Source organism: Mus caroli, chromosome 5 (assembly GCF_900094665.2).
Source record: "Mus caroli chromosome 5, CAROLI_EIJ_v1.1, whole genome shotgun sequence".
NCBI lineage: Eukaryota > Metazoa > Chordata > Mammalia > Rodentia > Muridae > Mus > Mus caroli.
Window position 1 is genome coordinate 38134196 of NC_034574.1, and position 22360 is coordinate 38156555.

The following is a 22360-nucleotide window of genomic DNA, read 5'->3' on the forward strand; positions in this document are numbered from 1 at the left end:
GAGAGGCCCATTGGACTTGCAAACTTTATATGCCCCAATATAGGGGAATGCCAGGGCCAAAAGAATGGGAATGGGTGGGTAGGGAAGTGGGGCGCGCTATGGGGGACTTTTGGGATAGCATTGGAAATGTAACTGAGGAAAATATGTAATAAAAATATTAAAAATTAAAAAAAAAGAAAAAGAAAATAAAGACGAGAATAGCGGAAGAGCAGAGCTGGACTAGGTTCCCACCTCAGAGGTGATACTGCCTCATCTTTGCCTCCACCTCCTCATCTGCAAGGCTAAAGAGAGCACGACCCTCAAACACTGCTCTGGGATAAATCCATCAATGTAATGCACTTCAAAATGTTTAGCCCTCAGATACACATCAAAGTGAGAACATGGAAAGCTTCTGTTTCGATGCACTCCAATCACTGATTCTAGATCTGTACATCAGCAGCATCAATGTTAAAGAAAGCATGATATCCTCTAAAGAGTCGGCATAGAAACAAAATTAAGAAAAGTTTGAAAAATGTCTGATACTTTGAGGCACTAATCTCAACTCACACATTACATTTTGCTTGAGATCCTAATGTGATGGGACCTGCATGCCTTTAATCCTAGTACTTGGGGGAAGGGGAGTGAGGTGAGATGATTGCCAGTTCATGGCCAGCCTGGGCTACAGAGCAAGTGTTGGACCACTCTGAATCACAAAGCAAATAAAATCCTGCATTATCAATCCAGAATGAAATAGTCGCTATAACAGTTTTTTGTTTTTCTTCCTCCCTTACAGCAATTCCTTGACCTCCTGGCGGGGGACGAAGAAGAGCATGCAGTACTGTTATGCAATTACTTTCTGTTCCTGGGTAAGAAGGCATGGCTGGTGATGGGCAGTGCGATTCCTGAGGTACGGCCACTTAGGGTGATAGTAACAAGAGTGGGTTATCTGTTACCTAGATGCTTTTCATGACATCTGAACTGCTATGGAAGTGGCAGAGACACAACAGGCAGGCAGAACCACAATGGATACTACATGGAGAGGTGGCATCCGTTAACAGCATACTCAAGGCCCTATACTATTTTGGCAAACCTGGACATTGTACCACTGACAGTCCCTATTTAGTGGTCCTTTTAATATGCACTGTACTTCATCCATGTTTCCCAGTCTCAGTCCCCTGGTAATATTACGCTATGGGGTGTAGGGAACTCTCTCCATTTACCTATTTCTTTCCCTGCTGCTAATTTGGGAGGAAGTAGGGAACACAGCAGTTAAACACATTAGAAGCAATGTTGGCAATTCTGCTCTGCTGTTTTGTCAACATGTTATTAATGTAAAGACTTGATGACTCTCGGCGTAGTCTCTACCCACCACAAATACTAACCATTGGGGCACAATGAGTGATTCTGGGTCCAAGGTTAAACATTCACATGGATGCAGCAGTTCTTCTAAAAGAGAAGAGGCCATGATGCTTGGGAATCCTTGGGGTTCGTGGCCCTAGGGTTACCACCCAGTACAAGGACAAGGCAAGGAAGGAAGGCATGGGCTTGTGTTCTAGCTTCTGTGACTCTCAGCAAGTTATGTCACGACTCCAAGGTTCTGTGTGAACACCAGGTGAAATCATGCATCAGCCATAAATGAATGCTCACTGGCATGTGGTTATTCCAAGGAGGAAGTGAACACCCTTCATCTCAACAGTTTGGTCCCAAATCTATGTGTCTATGTACCTGTGTGTACCAAAGGACCTAATTAGGGACTGGGAAAGTATTTTGGCATAAGCAGCCTTCTGAATACTCAGATGGCAACTTTGCTGGCCCTGGAAAGAGACCCACTACCAAGAGTTCCTCAGCAAGCCGTCACTTACACTGACTGGGTAGTGCAGCACTCGCTTTGATAACTGCCGTGTACTAGTATCAAATCCAAGATCTTTTAAACTTATTTCTGTTTTTAATCCATTAGCCATCAAATTTAGAAAGCAGAGGATTCTAAATGGAGTTGTTCTGGGGGCTGGAGAGGTGGATCCACAGATAAGAATACTTACTGCTCTCACAGAGGACACAGTTCAGTTCTCAGCACCCATGTTGTAGAACTCACAGCCAATAGACTATGCTCCAGGGGACCTGTTACCCCTCTGTAACTCCTCAGGCAGATACACATGCACCACACATGTATACACACACACACACACACACATGCACACAGGTAAAACATCATTTTTAAAAATAATTCTACAAACTACTATGAACTTATAATTAATTGGAAAGTATTTTAATAGCTATTTATTTTCAGGGTCCAACTGCCTATGTGCTAACTTGGGAGAAAAATTATTATTTAATATGGAATCCCTGCAGTGGACATTGTTATGGACAATTTGATGCATTTTGCCCTTTGAAAAGTGTGGGCTGTTTAATTGGTCCTGATAATGTGAGTATTACCATTTTCTCTTAAGTATGGGTGTTTTTTAAGTTGACCGATTTATTTGCGTATTTTACATAGGTGTAAAGACTGTATAAATGTGAGTATTTAAATTAACATTTATATAAATATAAATACGTTGGCAGACTTGGTAGAGGTATCCACTTTAACTAGTCCTAAATTAAACTTGATTTAATTAGTTACTTGGCCTTCAGAAGAATACAGAAATTTTTAAAAGACCAAAGTATTTAGACTCAGGATCTAATTTCTATACTGGCTCTGTCTTGTCCACAACAGAGCTTACAATGCTAAGTTCCTTCTATCAAAGCAAATTTGTCAACAGAGAAGATTGGGTTTCACTTTTTTAAAAGGTGTGTGTGTGTGTGTGTGTGTGTGTGTGTGTATGCATTCGCGAGTGCGTACATATATGTGAAAAAAAAAACAAGAATAACTGATTATATGCAACTGATAATAAAATTCATAGAGGCTTAAAATTTAATGGGAAACTGTAGCCTGTGTGAATCTTTGCCCAATTCTCTGCCTCACCCTATATCATACACAGACAGACATCTGTGTATAAATCTGCTAATATATATCGTAATGTACTTTTTCTAGATTTGGTTTAATATTCAACACCATGATTCGCCACTAAGGATAAATTTTGATGTCACAAAGCCCAAACTATGGAAATCTTTTTTTTCACGAAGCCTTCCATATCCTGGCCTATCCAGTGTTCAGGTATAATTCTTCTATAAATACACAAATGTTTTCAGAGAGATATGAAATCTTTACACAAAGTAACTACGGATTTGTTAGTCCTCAATTCTACTCCAGGTTATTTAGCTTACTAAATTTACACATAAGATTTAAAACATCAGTTTTCTAATGAGACAAATGTACATAAAGAATCATACATTCAGAAATATGAAAAACTGGTATATACATTTTAGACATATTTGAAAGCTTTAATATAGGAAGTATATGACTTAAACAGAATCATAAAATACAGCTAAACTTTTATAATGTTAAATCACTAAATTAATTTCTTAACTGCAAAGGATGAAATCAAACTACAGGTGCAACCTACTCATAAGATTAACTTCAGAGTCTGACAAATAAATTCCAATTTGTAAGCATGGATATTATTTATTAAACATGTTTGGACACACACAGACAAAAACTAAGTTTGTAATATAAAATACCCTTTTACCAAGGCACAAACCTTCCAAACCAGTTTTACCCTGCCCACGAGAAATGTTCACCTGTGACAAGGTAGTAAATATATGAGTTTTCACAGGAATTCAGTCTGAAATACCTCAAGAATTACAACAATAGGGGCCAAATTATATATACTACATGGTGTAATACTTTGCAGTAATCAAATAATTGCTTTAATGAATCTTAAAACAGTAAAAGTAAGCTATTAGCCCTACTACAATGTAAAGGGAGAAAAAGAAAGTTGTGTGTACATAAAAATAAGTCTCAAATTTAGAGAACATGCACAATATATGGGCTTCCTAGGACTACAGTTCTGCAGTAAAACTCTGAAACAGTGCATTTAGGTCCTGTTATCTTCACTAACTACAGTGTAGATAACGCAGGGTTTGTTTATGGCCATGTACTGATGCCCATTGCTTGGGATGGGCTTAGCAACAGTGAGTCCACAACCTTAGCTGAATCAGAGCTGATCTGAACAGAACTTCAGTTCACGGCTCCTTGTGTGGGCAAGAGTTAAGGGAAATGCAACTGAGAAGGAATTACAGAGCACTGTAATTTATGCCACTTCCTTTGCCCTTGCTTCTACATTCCTTGGCATCTTCCACTGTATTTTCCTATTCAGCCTCAAATTTCGGTATTTAAGGGGGGAAGCAGAAATAATAACTCGTAGGTTAATAGTATTTGCTCCTCTAGCAGAGGACTTAGGTTCAGCGCCAGCACACACAAGGCAGCTTACAACCATCTATAACTACAACACTGAGGGCTTTCTCTGACCTCTGTGGAATTCAAAATAAATTTAACAATGGAAGAAATGCCTATTCAAATTAAAAGTAGGTGCTTACTAAACTTTCTCTTTTATAGCCTGAAGAGCTAATTTATCAACACACAGACAAAGCAGTAGCTGCTGAACTACAAGACAGGTAACAAAATACCCATAAGTCCACAGGTGACTCATCACTACAAGAACACTAACAAACTTCTCAGCTTGGATTATTATAAAATGATGAAGGGAGTTAAGACTTTATGTCTGCAGACAGGAAGTCTAAATCCCATGGCTCAAATGAAGGAAGTGTCACATATTGCGTGACACACAGGGGTGAACATTAGTGACATGAAGTTCTCCAAAGACTAACTCAGGTTGAAGCATAACATGCTGTAATTATGAATCTTGTTGCACACATAACAATCTTTGGCTTAAATATGCCTCTTCTGTCCAATTAGTGGTGTGCAGGACTTCATCAGTTTGTGAAGCGAGCCCATAGAAGGCTGGCTAAAGCCTGCAAGGCTTTGCAGGTCCACTAACGCTGTACAACTGAACTGTGTTTCACAGATATGGGAATTGAAGTTCAGAATGGCCCACATGCTTGTTATGTGTTAAAGTGGGCTCCCGACACCAGACAGACCATTCCAGTTTCAAAATCTGTGCTTCATTCCCATTGAATCACAGTGTGTAAAGAACAGTTTGTCAAATTACACAAGAATAAAGACATATTTGAGACACTATTGCTAGGAACACCAGTTTATTCCCAATTTCTCCATAAAGCCTTTGTGTGGGATCTCCATCTAGAGTTGTGGTTCTCAGCCTTCCTACTGCGGCAACCCTTTAATAGTTTCACAACCATAAAATTATTTTCATTGCTATTTCCTAACAGTAATTTTGCTGTCTTCCGGTGGTCTTAGGTGACCTGTCAAAGTGTTATCCAAGCTCAAAGGGGTCACAACCCAAAGGTTGAGAACTGCTGCTCTAGAGGAGCCAATCTACTACAATCCTGAGTCTCATCTAATGGCTTGAGAATGCTATTGATGGACTCATTGATTCCTTCATTTTTAAAGGGGTTGTTTGACTGTCCATCCATCATCTCTTATTCAGTCCATCATAAACCCAAAGATTACATATTCCGTGCTAAGGAAGTGGAGCTATGGCTTCTGAGCAATGGGAAGCTGGGAGGATCTCTCAGCCTGAGCTTAAGCTGGCTTTAGTGATCAGCAAGTGTTTAACCTGAATGCCTCTGTCCTTGCCTTGCTCAAGTCACTTATCCTAGTGCAAACTGTCTCATCTGTAAAACTGTAATAACCCCTACAACAAAGCATTATTGTTGGTTAACATTCAAAATGTATAAAAGACAATTAGCACTATGGCTAATAATGGCTTAGCAAATGGTAGATTTCCCTTATTCTTTGTTTATATTTCATATCCTATAAACTCAATGCAATGAAAATTGGCATTTTAAAGGCAATTTTAAAAAACAACTATTATAAGTAACTAGGTTACAAAAATTGGTATAAGACATTAAAAGCTTTATAGATAGTTAAGATTCCCAACATAATGAAAACCTTATGCCTGGGTCTAATTTACCTGCTTATTACATTACCAATGAATAGAAAGATAAAATGTTTTAGAAAAATGTCTTACAGAATGTATTCAATTTAGCTAGCCCTGTGTCATCATAAGCACTGTATTCCTGTTTATCCTATGTTGATTTCTTGTTGTAATGCATATAATTTCAAGAACGAGGATCACCCATAAGTAGCTGCTAACCTGCCTAGAAGAACACCACCAGCAAAAAGATGCATTCAAGCGTTCATTGGAACCCAATACTACATACAAAGTTTACATTTTCAACCTGGGAAATATTAAATAACAGAAAAATAAATAAATAAAACTTTTCTATGAATAGGATTGAAAAAATACTAAAAGAAAAAATCATGGACTGGAGGCCACGCCACCTGACCCGCTGGAACAGGTACTGTACCTCCACCCTGCGCCACTTCTTGCCTCTACTGGAAAGAAGTCAAGGAGAAGATATAGAAGACGACCACAGGGCAGAGCTGTTGAAGCAGCTGGGGGACTACAGGGTAAGCATGCGTGTGACAAAATGACCAGTGCTTCTTCTCATCTTCAAACTGCAAGTTACTCAGTCATAACTTGGGGGAATCAAACCACCTGTACAAACTCAGGAAGCACGTATGTGAGGTGAGGTACCATACACCAAAAAAGAAATGTGACAAAGCATTTTAACACTCAATAAAACCCTATGAAAAGCAACACTGTCTATGAAATGTATCCTATCCTAATAAATAAAAAACACATAGCTAAAGTATTAAACTCAACTTACATAAAAGTAAAAATAAACACTTTTGGTTAAGCTTTGAGGGTATGATTTTTTTGTTGTTTTGTTTTTTAATTTGTTTTTCAAGACAGGGTTTCTCTTGTGTAGCTTTGCCTGTCCTGGAACTCTGTAGACAAGACTATCCTTGAACTAACAGAGATCCTCCTGCCTATATCTCCTGAGTGCTGGCATGAAAGGCATGGGCCACCACCACCACCAGGCTAAGGGTATGATTTTATAATGATGGATTTTTCATGAAAAGTTCTAATAAACCATGTGTGCTGTCTACTATCCGTCGGTTCATCCTATAGGTGATGTACAACTAGGTAATAAAAGAAAGGGAATTTCATAACTAGCGCAGTATAGTAAACAATATGAAAGCCAAAATGGATGAGTCACTGAATAAAATGCAGTTAACTAATCATCAAAATGTGTTCAGTTGTCATAGTAATCTTGAGCAGTGTTCCAGTTCTCTGCGGGTCTTCCCACTTTGACCTCCATGTGGTGACATCATCAGGCATGCTTCACTCATAAAAACAAATGCTAGAACAAGTCCAAGAACATATTTGGCCACACTGCCCAAAGCAAGTCACTGCAACTGTGTCACTGTCTGTAGCAAGTATCCAGAGACTCACTATGACTACATGTCCAGACCTGTAAACTAATTTTTGTGTCTGGGGTACAAAGCACTGGTTAGCTTTACCTGGTCTTTGGAAGTACATGGGTCATGTGTATACTAAGAGCTAAGAGAGAGAGAACAATAAATGACTGGTCACACTATTAATATGCTTGTAGCTAAAACAAAAATACTGAATCTTCATTTTTTTGTTAACAGAAACAACCTCATGATCCTAAAGGCTTAATATTAAGAATTATGTTATTTATATAAGAAACAATTATTTTTCTTCAAACTTTTCATGAGTACAAATATGTTCTTTCTCCTCAGTTCTCTGGATTTCCTCTTCACATGCCTTATTCTGAAGTGAAGCCTTTGGTTGAAGCTGTGTATAGCACCGGAGTACATAACATTGACCTTCCTAATGTTGAGTTTGCTTTAGCTGTATATATCCACCCTTACCCCAAAAACGTTTTGTCTGTTTGGATCTATGTTGCTTCTCTTGTACGGAACAGGTAATTAATTTTTCAATGTGCTTTTTATATCACCTAAAGAGTATTGGTATGTACATGTTAAATCATAATGGAATCAAAAGAAAATATATTTTGAAGTTATGGAATAAAATTATCATCTGTATAAAACTGTTTTAGTCTGTCTCCTCGTGACACTACCTGACTATCTATGAGTCTTTGGCGCTTGCTTGTCTGGAGCATACCCTTCACTTCCTTCTGTCCAGCAGAATGACAACTCCAAGACCTAGTACACTAACTCTTTGCAAGCTGTCTAGAGGAACAAACAACAACTCTGCAGCATTGAATTCAGCAAACGTTGGGTTATCTCATAAAATTACAAAAAAACAAGGCAAGCAAGCACTTACACACTGGCACAGCCTTGAAAATAATATAGTGCTAGGGTGAACAAAGACTATATTTATATGTCAAAGAGGATTTAAAAAGCAAAACAACTGAGGCATGGCTATGACAGAAAATCCATGTTGTACCTAACACGCTTGCCCCTTGAACCTCAAGCCTGCTTTTACATATGCTCAGGCCTATGCCAAAATTTTCGGGTTCAATTTTGTTTTCAAATGATAACAGTAATTCACTCCTCAAACTGAAAATACCTGACAGCACGGTACTACTTCAAAGAGAATGCCAGTAGATACACTAGAGTGTTTAATTCCTGTCAGGTGAAGTACAAAATGTTCCAGAAGTCCTCCATTTTCCCATTAGATGATTCCTGCTTTACCCTCAGACCCTGAACAGCCCCCACTAGCCTGAAAGGCAGAAAGCACTTAAAGCCACAAACAAGCTAACCAGGATTACTTCCTCCTCCCACAGCTTTGAAGGAAGGGGGGGGCACTATTTTCTCCGCATGATAAGTATTATAATTAACTTTAAAAGAAAATTTAACTCAGTAATATTTAGTATCTAAAACTATTAAATGTGTCAGGATCATAATTTCATGGATACCCAAAACACAAAAAAACATTTGGTAAACTTAGATTGAGATTTAAATAAAATCACAACACAAAAGATATTGCTTGGTAAAGTTCTCAAAGTAGATTTTATTTATACATTTCTTCAAACAATTGTGGAATTTTTAAAAATCCTTCTCGAATTCAACAGTTTAGGGACAGCAGTGGAAGCAGGTGTGTACAGCAAACAACAACAGACTGCTGCACCAAGAGGCCAATTTATCCTATAATCTTAAAGAATCTCGCTTCTAAGTGTGTTTGAATTGGCCCCTGAGAATTGTTCAAATAAAGAAAACATTAGGGGAAAAGAGATTCATTTCTAAAATGTCCAGTCTTTGAAAATAAAACTTCAAAAATGTGGATTTGAAAGGATCTNCAAAACCTGGTACAGTGTTTACACATCAGAGAACCAATAACCCCCGTTGACTAAAATGCAAATAATCTAAAAATACTTTAAATAGCATGGCATTAGTGATATTTTTTAAAGCATTTCATTTAAAAGAAACCAGAAAGACTGTTCTCACCCTAACAAAAAAATCCTAAACCTTTTCTAAAACAAAAATATATTTTGCAAGGGTAAACAACCTTGTACAGTTCACTGCTAAATTAAATTTCTTAGACTGTAAGAAATGGGGCCAAACAAGACACACCCAAAATGGGTTGTTAACACAAGAAATGTGCTATAAGTAAAGTGCATGAAAGGAAGCCTGCTCAGCTAAATGAAGTAGACAAAGGTCAGAAGTCAGGGGTCATTCGCCAGAGCGGCAGCAGGCTCGAAAACCACACTGCAAATTCTGGCATCCACTGGCGGTGTCAGCATGAGGACCTGTATGAAAGTAAACAACACGTGAGGGAGGAACTTCTTGGAGATCATACACAAACAGTTCTGCCTATGACTCTAATCTGTTTTTTACTTGCACTTCATTGACATCACACAAGTAAAATCTTACAGCACATGCATTAAAAATTCAGACACAAATTGCCAATGGCTGTCTGATTCCATCGAAAATATCCTCCATGGAACAGGAAACACAACAAAATTTCCCAAGAATCTTAGAACCCAAAGAAAAAAGGAGACAATCCACAGAAACAAGACTTCTTTTGAGTATTCTTCCTAGAAACATGATGAAGACAAAAAATAAAACCTATCTGAGCTGTGTCAGCTAAAGAATACAGCAGTGAACAATTAGAATAAATGTCCTATGCAAAGTTTAAAACAATGTACTATACAGACACATCCTCAATGAATGTTCCATACTCTGATCATTTGTAGACCTCTGAATAAAAACAAAAGATAGCTTTAGATGAAAATTTGTCCCAAAACTGAATGCAAAACAATGTTTAAACATCTAAAACATAAAACTGTGATTCGCTTACAATAATAAACCACTAATGGAATAATTGGAATTTTACAGCTGTACTATACTACCCAGATACTAGATAAAAGGTCTAGGTTTATTCAGGAACATAACTACAAATTAGAAAAGTAACAAAAATGTCACAAAGTTGGAGAATGTTCTGAGTAGGATGACTTTCCTAAGGAGACACAGGCCTACAGGGCTGTTTCTAGTGTTTCGAAGACTCAATGTAGCTGGTGCACTGAACTAATAAGGAGCAGCTCTTTACACTTCCACCAGGAAACCAGAGCTTGCAAGTGTGACACACAAGAACAAAACAAAATGAGAAGACATGGAGCAGGCATCACTACAGAACGTATCTAATGGACTTAACCTCTCACTGCCCTTCAGTGCTTCCCAGCTTAACTGAGAATTCATTTGCATCCTACTGCTTTATAGGAGCTGCACTATGTGCAGAAGAAGGTGACTATGCTAACACCCAGAGGCAGTAATTAGGATACTTGCAACTAAAATTTAGACTACATGTATCACCAGAAGTACAACATTTCCTTTTATCCCAAGAGAGCACATATGCAAAACAAAACAAAAAAAAGTAATAATAATTTCTTAGGATAAAGTCACTGAAATATAATGTTCATATATTTCACTATGTAAATGACAAATTATCTTTAAGAAAAAACACTGGATTTTTTTTTATGTGTAGAATTGCAATTGATTGTGAAGACTGACATGTCTGGGATTAGCTTCAAATAAGGGATATGGGCGTGACATACAATACATGAAATAAAAGACTGAACTCAGATTTCAGGTTGTTGACACAGATGATACATGTTTGTAGGTTTTAAAAGTACCCAATACAACTGGAGTACTACAGGCCAACTTTTATTTAATAAAAAAATCAAAATCTTCCATTTTAAATTGTTATATGCCAAATATTTAAAATTTATAATGCCATATAAAGCAGCATTTTCTGGATAAAATAGGACATAAAGCTAAAATTAAAAAGATTTAGTATATCTTTGTAGTTGTTAGAAATACCTTGGTAAAGAATCCTAAACTTTAACATTCTTCTCCCACTGTCAGTCTTTAGCCAAGTTTACCTTGTACATATTTCCAGCTTCCCTACACACCAATCCTCACCCATCCTCTGCTAAGCTTGGCTCCACCCATCACATATTACTGCTTCAACATCAAATACCTGATACCTTTCTGTAATACCCAAGTACTGCCTCACATCATCTCTACCCAGCCCTTGAACCTTAATCTAATTAATGCTAGATGTACCTCACTATCATTTATCAGTACATAATTCTATTCTCAGCAACTACTAAAAACATGAAAAATTTAATTTTCCAAATAAAAAGCCAAACATGTCTGTATTTATACAACACACACACATTTTTGTTTGTCTCTGTTTTAAGGGACAAGATCTTCTGTCTTCCATGCTGGCTGCAAAGGTGTAGGTTCATCTTTGTATCTTAGCTTCCCAAGTAGCTGGACTACACAACTCCATATACCCTGCCTACACACATGCCCTTTATTCTTAATGACAGAAAGGTAAAGAAGGAATATTATACTGAATTCCACGGTGGCTTAGGAAAACAGCCAAAGCCAGACGCATCAAAGAGAAGTGCACACCTGGTTTTTAAGGGAAAGAGTAAAGGGCTCACTACACATCTGGTCAAGGATGCTATTCTCCCACATGACACAAGTCAAAGCACACTGCCCTGTGCATATCTGACTTCTTCCTAGCAAATTTCTGCCTCACTGTTGAAAAAAGGGAGTCAAACAATTATTCTGTATCAGGCTAAATTATAGTAAGAATATAGAAAATTAAAGAGTAAAATGGCATGTGTTAAAACAAAGAATCCTTTTTTATATTTAGATGAAAAAAGCTACAAGGAAGTTAATTGTATTTATAAAATGGCATGTTTTTCTTGGTTTTAAGTATATACTGCTCATGCTATGAGTATGTCTGCACTTACCTTCACTTACCTTTAATTCCTTTTTTAACTTAAATTAGAAACATAAGAGAGCAAATCATCTGAGACTGTCACCTTCAGAACTATGAGCTAATCTACCTTAACTGCTAAATTATGCACAAACTGAAATGCAAAGCAGCACAACAAAGTTACTCACTACATTGTTCAAATGTCCTTCAGAGCTCTAAACTATGCCAGACAACTACATTAGTGACAGAGATTTGTGTAAATATTACAGCTAAGACACCTCACACATCCAAACCAAGGGACAATTTAAAAATCATGGAGACTCGTTCAGAAGAATCAGAATGTATGTTTGGCATCGGAGCTTAGTACAGCATCTTGCTCAACAGAGTTCTGGAACAGCTGATGGCTAACATCTTTCGCAGTGTCTCTGCCAGTACTCAGGAAGCAGACTGTACTCTCTTTTTGTTTACTATCTAGTGTACAAGTAATGTTTATCAGCAATTAAGTTCTTTTACTAACAATGTGGTAATTATGTACATTTTCTTTTAACAAAATATACTTTAAATTAAATGTTACTTTCCAATCTGTATGCATCCTCATTACTCTGAATTAACCATGTACTAGATTAAGACTACTTTCAGAAATAAAAATGAGGGCTTCTAAACCCTCACCAAGCATTTCTGTGCAAGCTGAGTATTTTTTAAGAAACTATGTCAGTGGTGTCACCAGTGGGTACAATTCCAGTACCATCTAAATTGTATATTCTTTTACAAAACACACTGACTCTAAATACTGCTTTAAAAGCAACTACCTAGACTCCTAGAAAATGCATTTTATGAAAACTTTAAAGCATTCTATTTCTTCCAAATCATGGTCTATCAGGTTAAGAAAGGACATTTTAAAATTGTATTTTTTGAAGTACTGTAAATAGCTTTCAAACCTTTCAGATCTCCCAAGTTTCTACTGAAAATTAAAAATAAAAAAAAAAATTACATTCAACAGGAGTAAATAACTCCTTTGGAGTGCTAAAATTATATATTCAAAACAGATTAAGATAAAAATAATATTGAGAAAGTACAAAAGATTTTAAGCCCTTTAACTTTTTCATCTAAATATTTTCCAATAAGTTTAAAAACACTTAAGTACAAAGTAAGTAGGCAAATAATAAAACTGAACTAAAACTTAATACTTCCCACCAAAACATCTATATCCATTACACAAAACAAAGTACATTATGAAATTGTTCCCAAACACAAACTATACTAAAATTATACAGGCAACTTAAATGTAACATAAAATAAAATATCTTTATTAAAATTGCATATTAATTAGTCTTACAATGACGCCTGTAAGCTAAGCCTCAGGAAGCATTGTGTTTAAGAGCTGTATTTACTCTTTCTTTCAGACTGACAGACATGTACGTGCAGATACACACATGAGTGCAATGGCCACAGAGGCCACAACAGGGCGCTGGAGCCCCTGGAGCCAGAGTTACAGAGCTGTGCCTGCCACATGTATCTACTGAAAACCAAACTCTGGTCCTTTGTAACAGCAATATGGCGTCATCCACTTAACCACTGAGTCACCCGTCCAGCCCCCTGTGGCTTTATTTTTAACAATAAGCAAAAACGTCCATTCATGAACATATTTTGTTTTTATGTTCAGCTAGATTTAAAAAAGAAAAAAGAAAAAAAGCTTAATTTTTCCACTGCTTGGTTACACTGTCATCAAGAGAAAGCAAATATAGGCTCTACCAAGCTGCTTTTGTTAGGAACGTGTCAACTCTTACAGAATAAGAGCTGAGATCCCCTGTCTTCTCATTTATTTTAAGAGAAATCTAATTTCCAAGCAACAGAAAACTTGCTAACGTCTCTGCATTCTAAAATATTCTTCTCTCTAGTTTTCCTGAATCCTGTCAATTGTTCTCCCAGGGATCAACTCCGGTCTTCCCTCTCAGTTGACAATGAATTGGGCTCTCAAAACCAAAAGTGTACAGTATAAATAAAAGATAGGTGAATAAGAGAATGGAGCTATTTATATTTGTTTCCAGTTATAATACAGGATTTTTTTCTGTTTATTAATAATGAGAAGCAGCTTTATTTTGCTTCTGAAAAATTCGACTTCTACTAAATGAGATCAAATGCCCCAAAGAGCAACATGAAAATGCATGTTCCAACAGGCTCCATGAAGAGCAGAATAGACTTTTTAAAGGGGGGGAGGGGGGAGGAGGTTGTTTTCCTAGTGCTGTGTGTGTGTGTGTGTGTGTGTGTGTGTGTGTGTGTGTGCGTATCTGTCTATCTGTGTGTCTGTAGGGGTTAAGATGGGGGTCTCAAATAGCCCAGGATGAACTTGAAATAAAGGCTGTCTTTGGACTACTGACAGTACCTCCAGAGTGCTGAAACAAATGACAGGCACCGAGCTACTCTCTCGTTTTCTGTGGTGCTGGGCTTCATGCATGCTGGGCAAGCACTCTTCCAACCTGCATCGCCCCCAGCCCTGCTTCCTGACCTTTCGGTTGGTTCAGGCATCAACTTCTCAAACAGTCTAGAAATGTGTCATGCCTGTGGCATCTTCTCCAATCTCTTCTCAATACTACAGTCTCCACTCCTCAGTCTTGAGGACGAGTTCACATTACCAAAGTCTTCCTCTGTTACCCACCACACTAAATAAAGCAGTGCTGAGAGGGGGGAAAAATGAGCCTGTCAAAGAAATCACTGTATCTAGAAAATCAAGTTGTTAATGGGTAAACGCTAGAATACTACGATGGAATTCCCAACATCCTAGAATAATCTCCGTGTTTCTATAACAACTTGTCATTTTAAGTGATTTAAACTCTTACATGCCTAAAAATCTGGTACAATGGTAAGAAACTTACCTCCACAAAGTAAAAATGTGTTGTATTTTGCTTTTATTAAAGAACCAAATCATTTTAATTTTATTAAATTTAAAGGATTAAACCATAAAGTGAGATAATTTGTACAATTAGGAATCCAGAAAGCAAATAAAAACTATAAAAAATTATTAGAACTTCAAAAATCTTAAATTCTTCAAAGTATGTCACTGTAAAAAGGCATTACCGTTAATGTTGTCACAGTAGTAAAAGTATTCGTCATTTAGGGAGGGACACGCTGAGACCAGATCCTGCAGCCCTGCACCAGTTACAGTCAGACAGCCAGAGAGATTTAGGTGCTCCAGGTAAGGCAGCCCTCCTCCCAGAGTCAGAGCCCTGCAACACAAACACTGCAACAGTCAGGAAACAGGAACCTTGGCAACTTTCAATACTGCTAATGGTCCACTAGTATTTTACAGACCTCGAAAATTGGCAATAAATTAAGAATCTTTATAAAACACCAATAACTGACTCATCCTTAGACAGAAATATATCTGACTTCAAAAAAATATTCTAATTTTTCCTGAAGACTCCAATAAAGCATATGACACTTTTCTGTATAAAAACATTACAGCAACTTAATTCTCACACAAAGAAACACTGAGACCTACAGTTGTACTGTTCATTCTCCCATCAAGCTAAGAAAATAAAAATAATAAAAAAAAAAGACTGAAATCTGAAACCTAATTACCAGTCTCCCCCATAACCTAGTGAGAGGTAATGCCTGTAGTTCCTGACAGGGAAGAACTGAGCCACACAGAGATTAAGAATGAAAGCCCCCTCACTACAGATCAACTTCATCACCTGGATCAGACTTCAGGCGCTCTAATGCCAGGCATCTCATTGTTGGCATATTTAAAGCACAGTTCAATTTGGGAAAAGGTTTCCAGGTAACATCAGTCCAAATCCAGACACACAATAACTCTTAAGGTCTGACTACACAGAAACTCTATTACAAAGTTCCCGTGACCCAGAAGCTTGGTTCTATAGCTAAATCTAAAGTGGTTTCTGACCAATAGCAAGTGCATGTGCCATCTCCCCTAAGGACAGGTAACAGTCTAGGGGGGAAAGTCTGGGGTAATTATTCTGGGGAATTTGAGTGAGGTCTGCCTCTAGAGCAAAGGGTGGGGGGAAGTCTGCCTCCACAAACAGCAAGACCACCAGGTCATTAACAAAATCCACTCTCAGCTTTCTGGGTGGGAGGCAGGTATCTGATTACTATCTCCTCCACTGAGGAGATACTCCTGCGTGATTAACATTCTGTGAGGACTAGGATTCTGTATCCCCAACAACCTAGGAATTCCTCTCCTGGATATATCAAGAATAAAACTGAAACGGTCAAGTTTCTATACAATGATAATTAAAGGAGTATTAAAATATCAAAAAATGAGATAACTTGATTCAGAAGAGATAAATTAAGAAACTAGTATAACAAATTTAGTTTCTAAATGCAGTTATAGTACATTGGGAACCAATGTAAGAAGTAAACTAATATGGAGATAAGAACGAACTATGAATTCTGTTGGGTTTTTTGTTTTTGAAACATTCTTGCCAGACAGTACTGACTAGCCTAGAAGTCACTGTACAAACAGTTTGGCAGTAAACAGCAATTCTCCACTGACCTCTTCCTAAGAGCTGGGATTACGGGCATATGCCACACCTAGCCAGAACTACAGGAATTATCAATACTCAAAGAGAATATTGAATGGTAAAGATTGGAAAGGGCATGTTTTAAATCTATTTTATCTTATAATCTAATTTTAAAAGATTTTTCCCCATCATTTTTCCATCTCTAAAGACCTCAGGTTAACAATGGTAGTAGTTCAGAATCTATGTGGTTGACATAAAAGAGGAAATTTTTAGACAGGGTTTACAGTTCAAGTTAACCTTGAACTCATAAACCCAAGGATGGTCTGGAACTCAAAATTCTTTTGCCCAAGCCTCCTATGTGCTAGAATTAACGGGTCCAAGAAATTATTTTTTTAGACCAGGCTGGCCTCAAACTCAGAAATCCGCCTGCCTCTGCCTCCTGAGTGCTGGGATTAAAGGCGTGCGCCACCACGCCCGGCTCCAAGAAAAATTTTTAAAAGGAAGAACATACTTAAAATTCAATAATTCATAAAGTCTAAGACTTTGAGCAGTTCACAATAAAAAGTACCTTTCAAAGGGGAATCTGAAAGCTCAAATGGTGTCTGAAATGTAAAATGTTACAAATGTACCTATATCAGTCATTTTGTTCAGCCACTTGACTTATTAGCTCTTAGTGGAAAAACAAACAACTATAAATACAAACAAGCAATTACAAGACTGTATGACAAATACTCTTCTGAGAAGACACAGAAGGATCTTGAAAAAATCAGAAAATGTTTCTCATTCTAGCATAATGGCATATGTATGAAAGAATGATGAACAGGATTTAGCCAGTAGTACTATGTTACAAAGAGAAAATACAAAAAGACATAAGAAGCACAGTACCATAGAAAAGGAGAAAACAGCTGTTTACAGCTAACGCGTATGTGTGTATGTATGTATGTGCAAGTATGCCTGAGTGTGTGTGTGTGTGTGTGTGTACATGCACGCACACACACACACACATGTCTTTTGAGGGCAATGGTGAGAGTAAGAAAAAGTAAAGGGATATTAAAAGTTAAAATACTGTCTTTAGCCAAAGGCAGTATGACCCAATCAATGAAAGACTGAGGTATGATAACATACAGCAAGAAAATATATTCTAAAAAGATCTCTCTCATCTATATGTCTTGTCACAAATGCCCAAAGAAGCCAGACTCAAGCCAAAATAACAAAAAATATATATAATAAACAAATTCTGCCCTTAATGAGAGAAAGAAACATTTAAACAATAAAGAATACAAAAAGAAGAAAAAGCTACTGAAACAGGTACAAGTTATAGAACTGATGCAAGCAACAGTGACTCGGAGGGGTTAATTTTTTGTTTGTTTTTGTTTTTCAAGACAGGCTCTCCTGTGTAACCTTGGCTGCCAGGAACTTGTTCTATCCATCAGGCTAGCCTTGAACTTACAAAGATCTGCCAGCCTCTGCCTCCCAAGCATTGGGAGTTAAGGCATGTATCACCACCTCCTGGCAAAAGGGAAGATTAACAAATAAAACAAAGTCCCAAATTCAACAATATATAATTCAAACTGTCTAGTGTCCAACCAAAAATTTTTAAATATTAAGAGAATCTGAGAGAAAAATTATTAAAAACACACAATAGAAACACACATCAATAAATTATAAAAATGGTAAAGTTAGTAAACAATGACTTTAAGAACTTTTAGAAGAGATATCAGCAAGATAGCCAACTAAATGCCCCTAACAAATGGCCCCTAACCCAAATGCAGCCAATACAACCAATAAACACTATATTTTATTGAAGCCAACACAAGAAGAAGGACCAGTACACTAGAACCTGAAAGAAAACATCTCATCTCCAAAGCCCAGTCCCCAACCAGCAAACAGGATGAACTTCTTATCCAAAGTAAAAAGGAAAGTAAGAACCTCTAGCACCCCTGCAACCACTTTGAACACTCACAGTTCCTCACAGGTATTAAACACAACTGACAGCTACCTAGTGATCACGCAGCTGCGACATGCCAGAGGGAGCCAACACTGGGACCCATCTCCAACCCACACAACAACTGCATTACATAGTTTTGAAACCATGAACATCTGCTGCCCTGCTCCAGAGGGAAGGAGTCATGGCATCCTTCAACCTCTAAGGCTTTGTCATCAGTCATCTGATGACAAAGTCACCTGATGGCCCATGAATCCAGAGTCCCAGGGAGTCAGTGCCTTAGTCATGATTACGTCCCCTACCTGAGCCAAAATAGTACCCTTCTTCCAGAGAAAGCACCTTGGTCATCCTAAGCAGGCATACTATTCCCAGTTTGAGATGGTGCACTGTCTTCTGTGCCAACTAAGACCTAGGACCCTGGGCCCATGGTGCTGACGGGTGCTCCACAGTCACTGACATTAGTTTTGGTTTTACTTTATATACCTATGAGTGTTTGGCCTGGGTGTATGTCTATGTATCATGTGCATGTCTGGTACCAATGGAGGCCAGAAGAGGGCATTAGATCCCCTGGAACTGAACTTAGGGATTTCCTGTAAGCCATCATGTTGGTGATGGCTGAGCCATCTCTCCAACCCCAGACACGAAGGTTTTGGCTCATGTGAAACCAAGTCTGCCTCAGTTTCCTCTTCTAAGACTCAAGTGTCACAATAGGTTTCTGAGATTATAAGCTCAGAACTTGATTCTAAAGCTGCTCTCAGGGAACTAAACTCTGAAATACAGTATCTCTCCAGCTGCTTCTAAAAGATATGTCACATTAGAAAAAATAAAAAGACAAAGTCAGATGTTGTCCTGGTGGTGGGTCTCTGGAAGGTTTTGGTGCATGCCTAGTGTTTGGTGGTGTGAACAGAAAAGATCATTCAGTTCTAGGGGCAGTTTCCTTCCGTATAGTAAACTGTCATTTCTCCCCGATAAAAGTATACTGAAGGACAAGATTATTCACTCAACCTAGTGCCTTTGAGCAGCCAAGTATGGCCCATGAAGAGGCTCCTGGAGCCTGGCAGAGCGCATGAGCCGGCTCCAGGAACAGGTCTGGGAAGCAAGTACACAGCTTTATTCCCCCTTATGCTATCCTGAGCCAGAGCAAGCAACATAAGCTTGCCCTGCCAAACTCATGGGAGGTAGCGAGATACCCAGTATCCAGCATCCAGCAGCACTCCAGGACTTTAATCCCAGCACTTGAGAAAGCCAAGACAGCAGCATCAGGAGCTCAAGGAGGACAGCTTTGAATACATAAGTAAATCTGAGGTCAGCCTGGACTACCTGGGATTCTGGATCTAAATAAATCCCTTACTCACACCCCACCTGTGAACCCCCACAAAAAAAACAAACAGTTTGAAGGAAGGCACCTTACACACAGAGGAAAAAGTACTCTTAAAAGTCACAGTACCAGAAGTGAGCTACCTCTCTTATGTTCTGGCAGCCAGGAAGGCCACTACTACTGCTTTGTTTAAATAAATGTGATATTCCTACATGCTGGATTCTACTAAATATTTGTGTTTATGCTCACAGACTACTGTGGCTGTCAATTTTAGTCATGGATGAAAACTTTAAGCAGTTTTTTCAGAGAGTCAGAATTTGTCAAGCTACTGGGATTAGATGTCAGCGGCCACTGTAGAAGGTGTTATAATGAATGCTCAGACACAAATAAAGACCAGATTTGTTTATCAGCCCCTCCAAACGCAGATAACATCAGGGCCTCCAAAACTCAGATAATATCAGGGATGTGGGTATAGGATGAATCAAAAAGTTAGAATAAGGGGTATTGTATACTATTCCTCCTAAATTCAGACATTCTCTCCTAGAGGGAGAAGCTCAGAAGACTTAGTAAACTCACAAAACGAATGCAGGAAGTTCACCACACTTATAAGACTCAGCTCAAGACTCATAAGGAAGACTTCCAATATCACACAAGCAGGAAATAACTGTGGAGGGTAAGAAAACTCTTCTTTAGAGCTAGTTAAAGAGAGAGCTGGGTACAGCGTTTATGACTCATCGAGGGCTTTTCAGTGATGCAGCTACCTCTAAGATTCACATTTAAGATCAAGAGACTCCAGAGAGCCAATCTCAAATAACAGAAGCTGGAAGACAAATTTTTAAACTTATTACAAAGTTATGGTTACTAATATTGCACTGTTATTTCTATTTACGTTAAAACACTATATGTTTAGTCAGAACAACTGGATAAGCAAAACAAAGTAAAGGCACCCAAACAGGAAAGTTATAATTTAAATGATCTGTTTATAAATGATATAAGTAGAAATCCTTAAAGACTTAAGGGTATACCTCAACTGAAGAGCACCTTGACATATCCAAAGTCCTGGGTTAGTTCATGGGGGAAAAGGTTCAAAAAACAAAACAAAAAAACCCAAAACAAAACAAAGCCACATACTTAACACAGATACAACTAAAAAGTTATGAAAACAGATGTGTAACAAACCAACACACAAAACCCGATTCTGTTACTAAACATTGTCCAGATGAGGGCATTCACACATCTACAACCTCAGAACTTGGGGAGCTGAAAGAGTTCGAGGGAAGCCTCTACGATGAATGCCTGTCTCAAAACTATTATTTTCTATACACTAATTGAAAAAGGAAATTAAGAATGCAATTCTATTTACAGTAGCATTAAAAACCATGAAATCCTAAAGTACTTGACTATTTCTGCTTATTTTAAACTATAGGTCTGTATGTTTCTGCATTTTAACATTGTATAACTGGAGCTAGAGAGATGACTCGGAGATTAAGAGTACTAACTCCAGTAGACCCAAGTTCTGTTCCCAGCACCCTCATCAGGCAGCTCACCACCAACCATAACTCCAGTTCCAGAGGACCCATTGCATCTGGCCTCTGCAGGCACCTCCATATATGTGCAAATGCAAAAACATACACCTACATACATAATTAAAAATAAATCTAAAAACAAAAAGAATATCCATAACCTAATATATCTAAGTGGGTCCACCTAAGGAAGATCTGGCTGCTGAGATCTGCCTCTCAGCCTCTGAAGAGATATTCAACACTTTACTCCCACTTTTCTCTCCACTTAAAAGGGTTGGAGCAATTAATATTCTATGCTGAAGATTGGGCCTCTAGGGTTAGGATGTTCACACAGTTGAGTTGCTAGAGTTCCTGGCACAAACAAAGGTCTAGGTTTGATCTGCAGCAATGCTGAAACTGAAGATAGTGTGCCTGTATGTATGTGTGCATCAAATTGCTACCTGGTCCTGCAGAGGACAGAAGAGAGCACTGGGTCACCTAGAACTGGAGATACAGAATGTTTCCGGCTCCCGTGAGCTCCCATGTGGGTGCTAGGAAATAGGACTGCAGTAAGTATGAAGGCACCCTGGGAAAGAGTGAGACCTTGCCTCAAGAAAGCAGTAAGTGTTGCCTTTAATCATAACACTCAGGAAGCAGAGCTAGGTGGCTCTCCTCAAGTTCAAAGCTAGACTGGTCCACAAGGCAAGCACCAGGCCAGCCAAGGTTACTTACTAACAGTGTCTCAACAACAGCAGCAACGAATGGACACAGATCAACAGCAATTTGGTTTATAGGCACTTCACGGTATAAAAATCACACCAAACTACAACAGACATGGTTGACAAAGTCCTCAATATAAAATTTACTTCTGTAACATATCCTTGAGATTATAACCTATACATTGATCTACCAAACTGTATTATAAAAATGTAATGTGGCCAATTACTAAGCAATTAAACTTCTAAATGTATATTCCTATATATTCCACAATGTAT

The 22360-nt window shown here is 38.1% G+C and overlaps 2 protein-coding genes across 5 annotated transcripts in view; one reads left to right on the forward strand and one right to left on the reverse strand.

Moving 5' to 3' along the window:
* The window catches only part of Cc2d2a (coiled-coil and C2 domain containing 2A), a 78254-nt gene extending 70277 nt beyond the window's left edge, over positions 1–7977 (forward strand). For 2 of the 3 annotated variants that reach the window (XM_029476992.1, XM_029476991.1), the window contains 6 exons: positions 773–886; positions 2267–2401; positions 3008–3130; positions 4472–4530; positions 6289–6466; positions 7667–7913. In XM_029476992.1, coding sequence (XP_029332852.1) covers positions 773–886; positions 2267–2401; positions 3008–3130; positions 4472–4530; positions 6289–6466; positions 7667–7855 — 798 coding nt within the window. In that variant the 3' untranslated portion in view covers positions 7856–7913. Of the gene's footprint in view, positions 1–772; positions 887–2266; positions 2402–3007; positions 3131–4471; positions 4531–6288; positions 6467–7666 lie in introns of all 3 variants that reach the window. The other variant, XM_029476990.1, reaches the window with a different exon arrangement.
* An 896-nt stretch (positions 7978–8873) lies between these two features.
* The window catches only part of Fbxl5 (F-box and leucine rich repeat protein 5), a 38127-nt gene continuing 24640 nt past the window's right edge, over positions 8874–22360 (reverse strand). For both annotated transcript variants that reach the window (XM_021162479.2, XM_021162478.2), the window contains 2 exons: positions 15198–15346; positions 8874–9639 (listed from right to left, as the gene is read on the reverse strand). In XM_021162479.2, the coding sequence (XP_021018138.1) occupies positions 9563–9639; positions 15198–15346 (226 nt within the window). In that variant the 3' untranslated portion in view covers positions 8874–9562. The remainder of the gene's footprint in view (positions 9640–15197; positions 15347–22360) is intronic.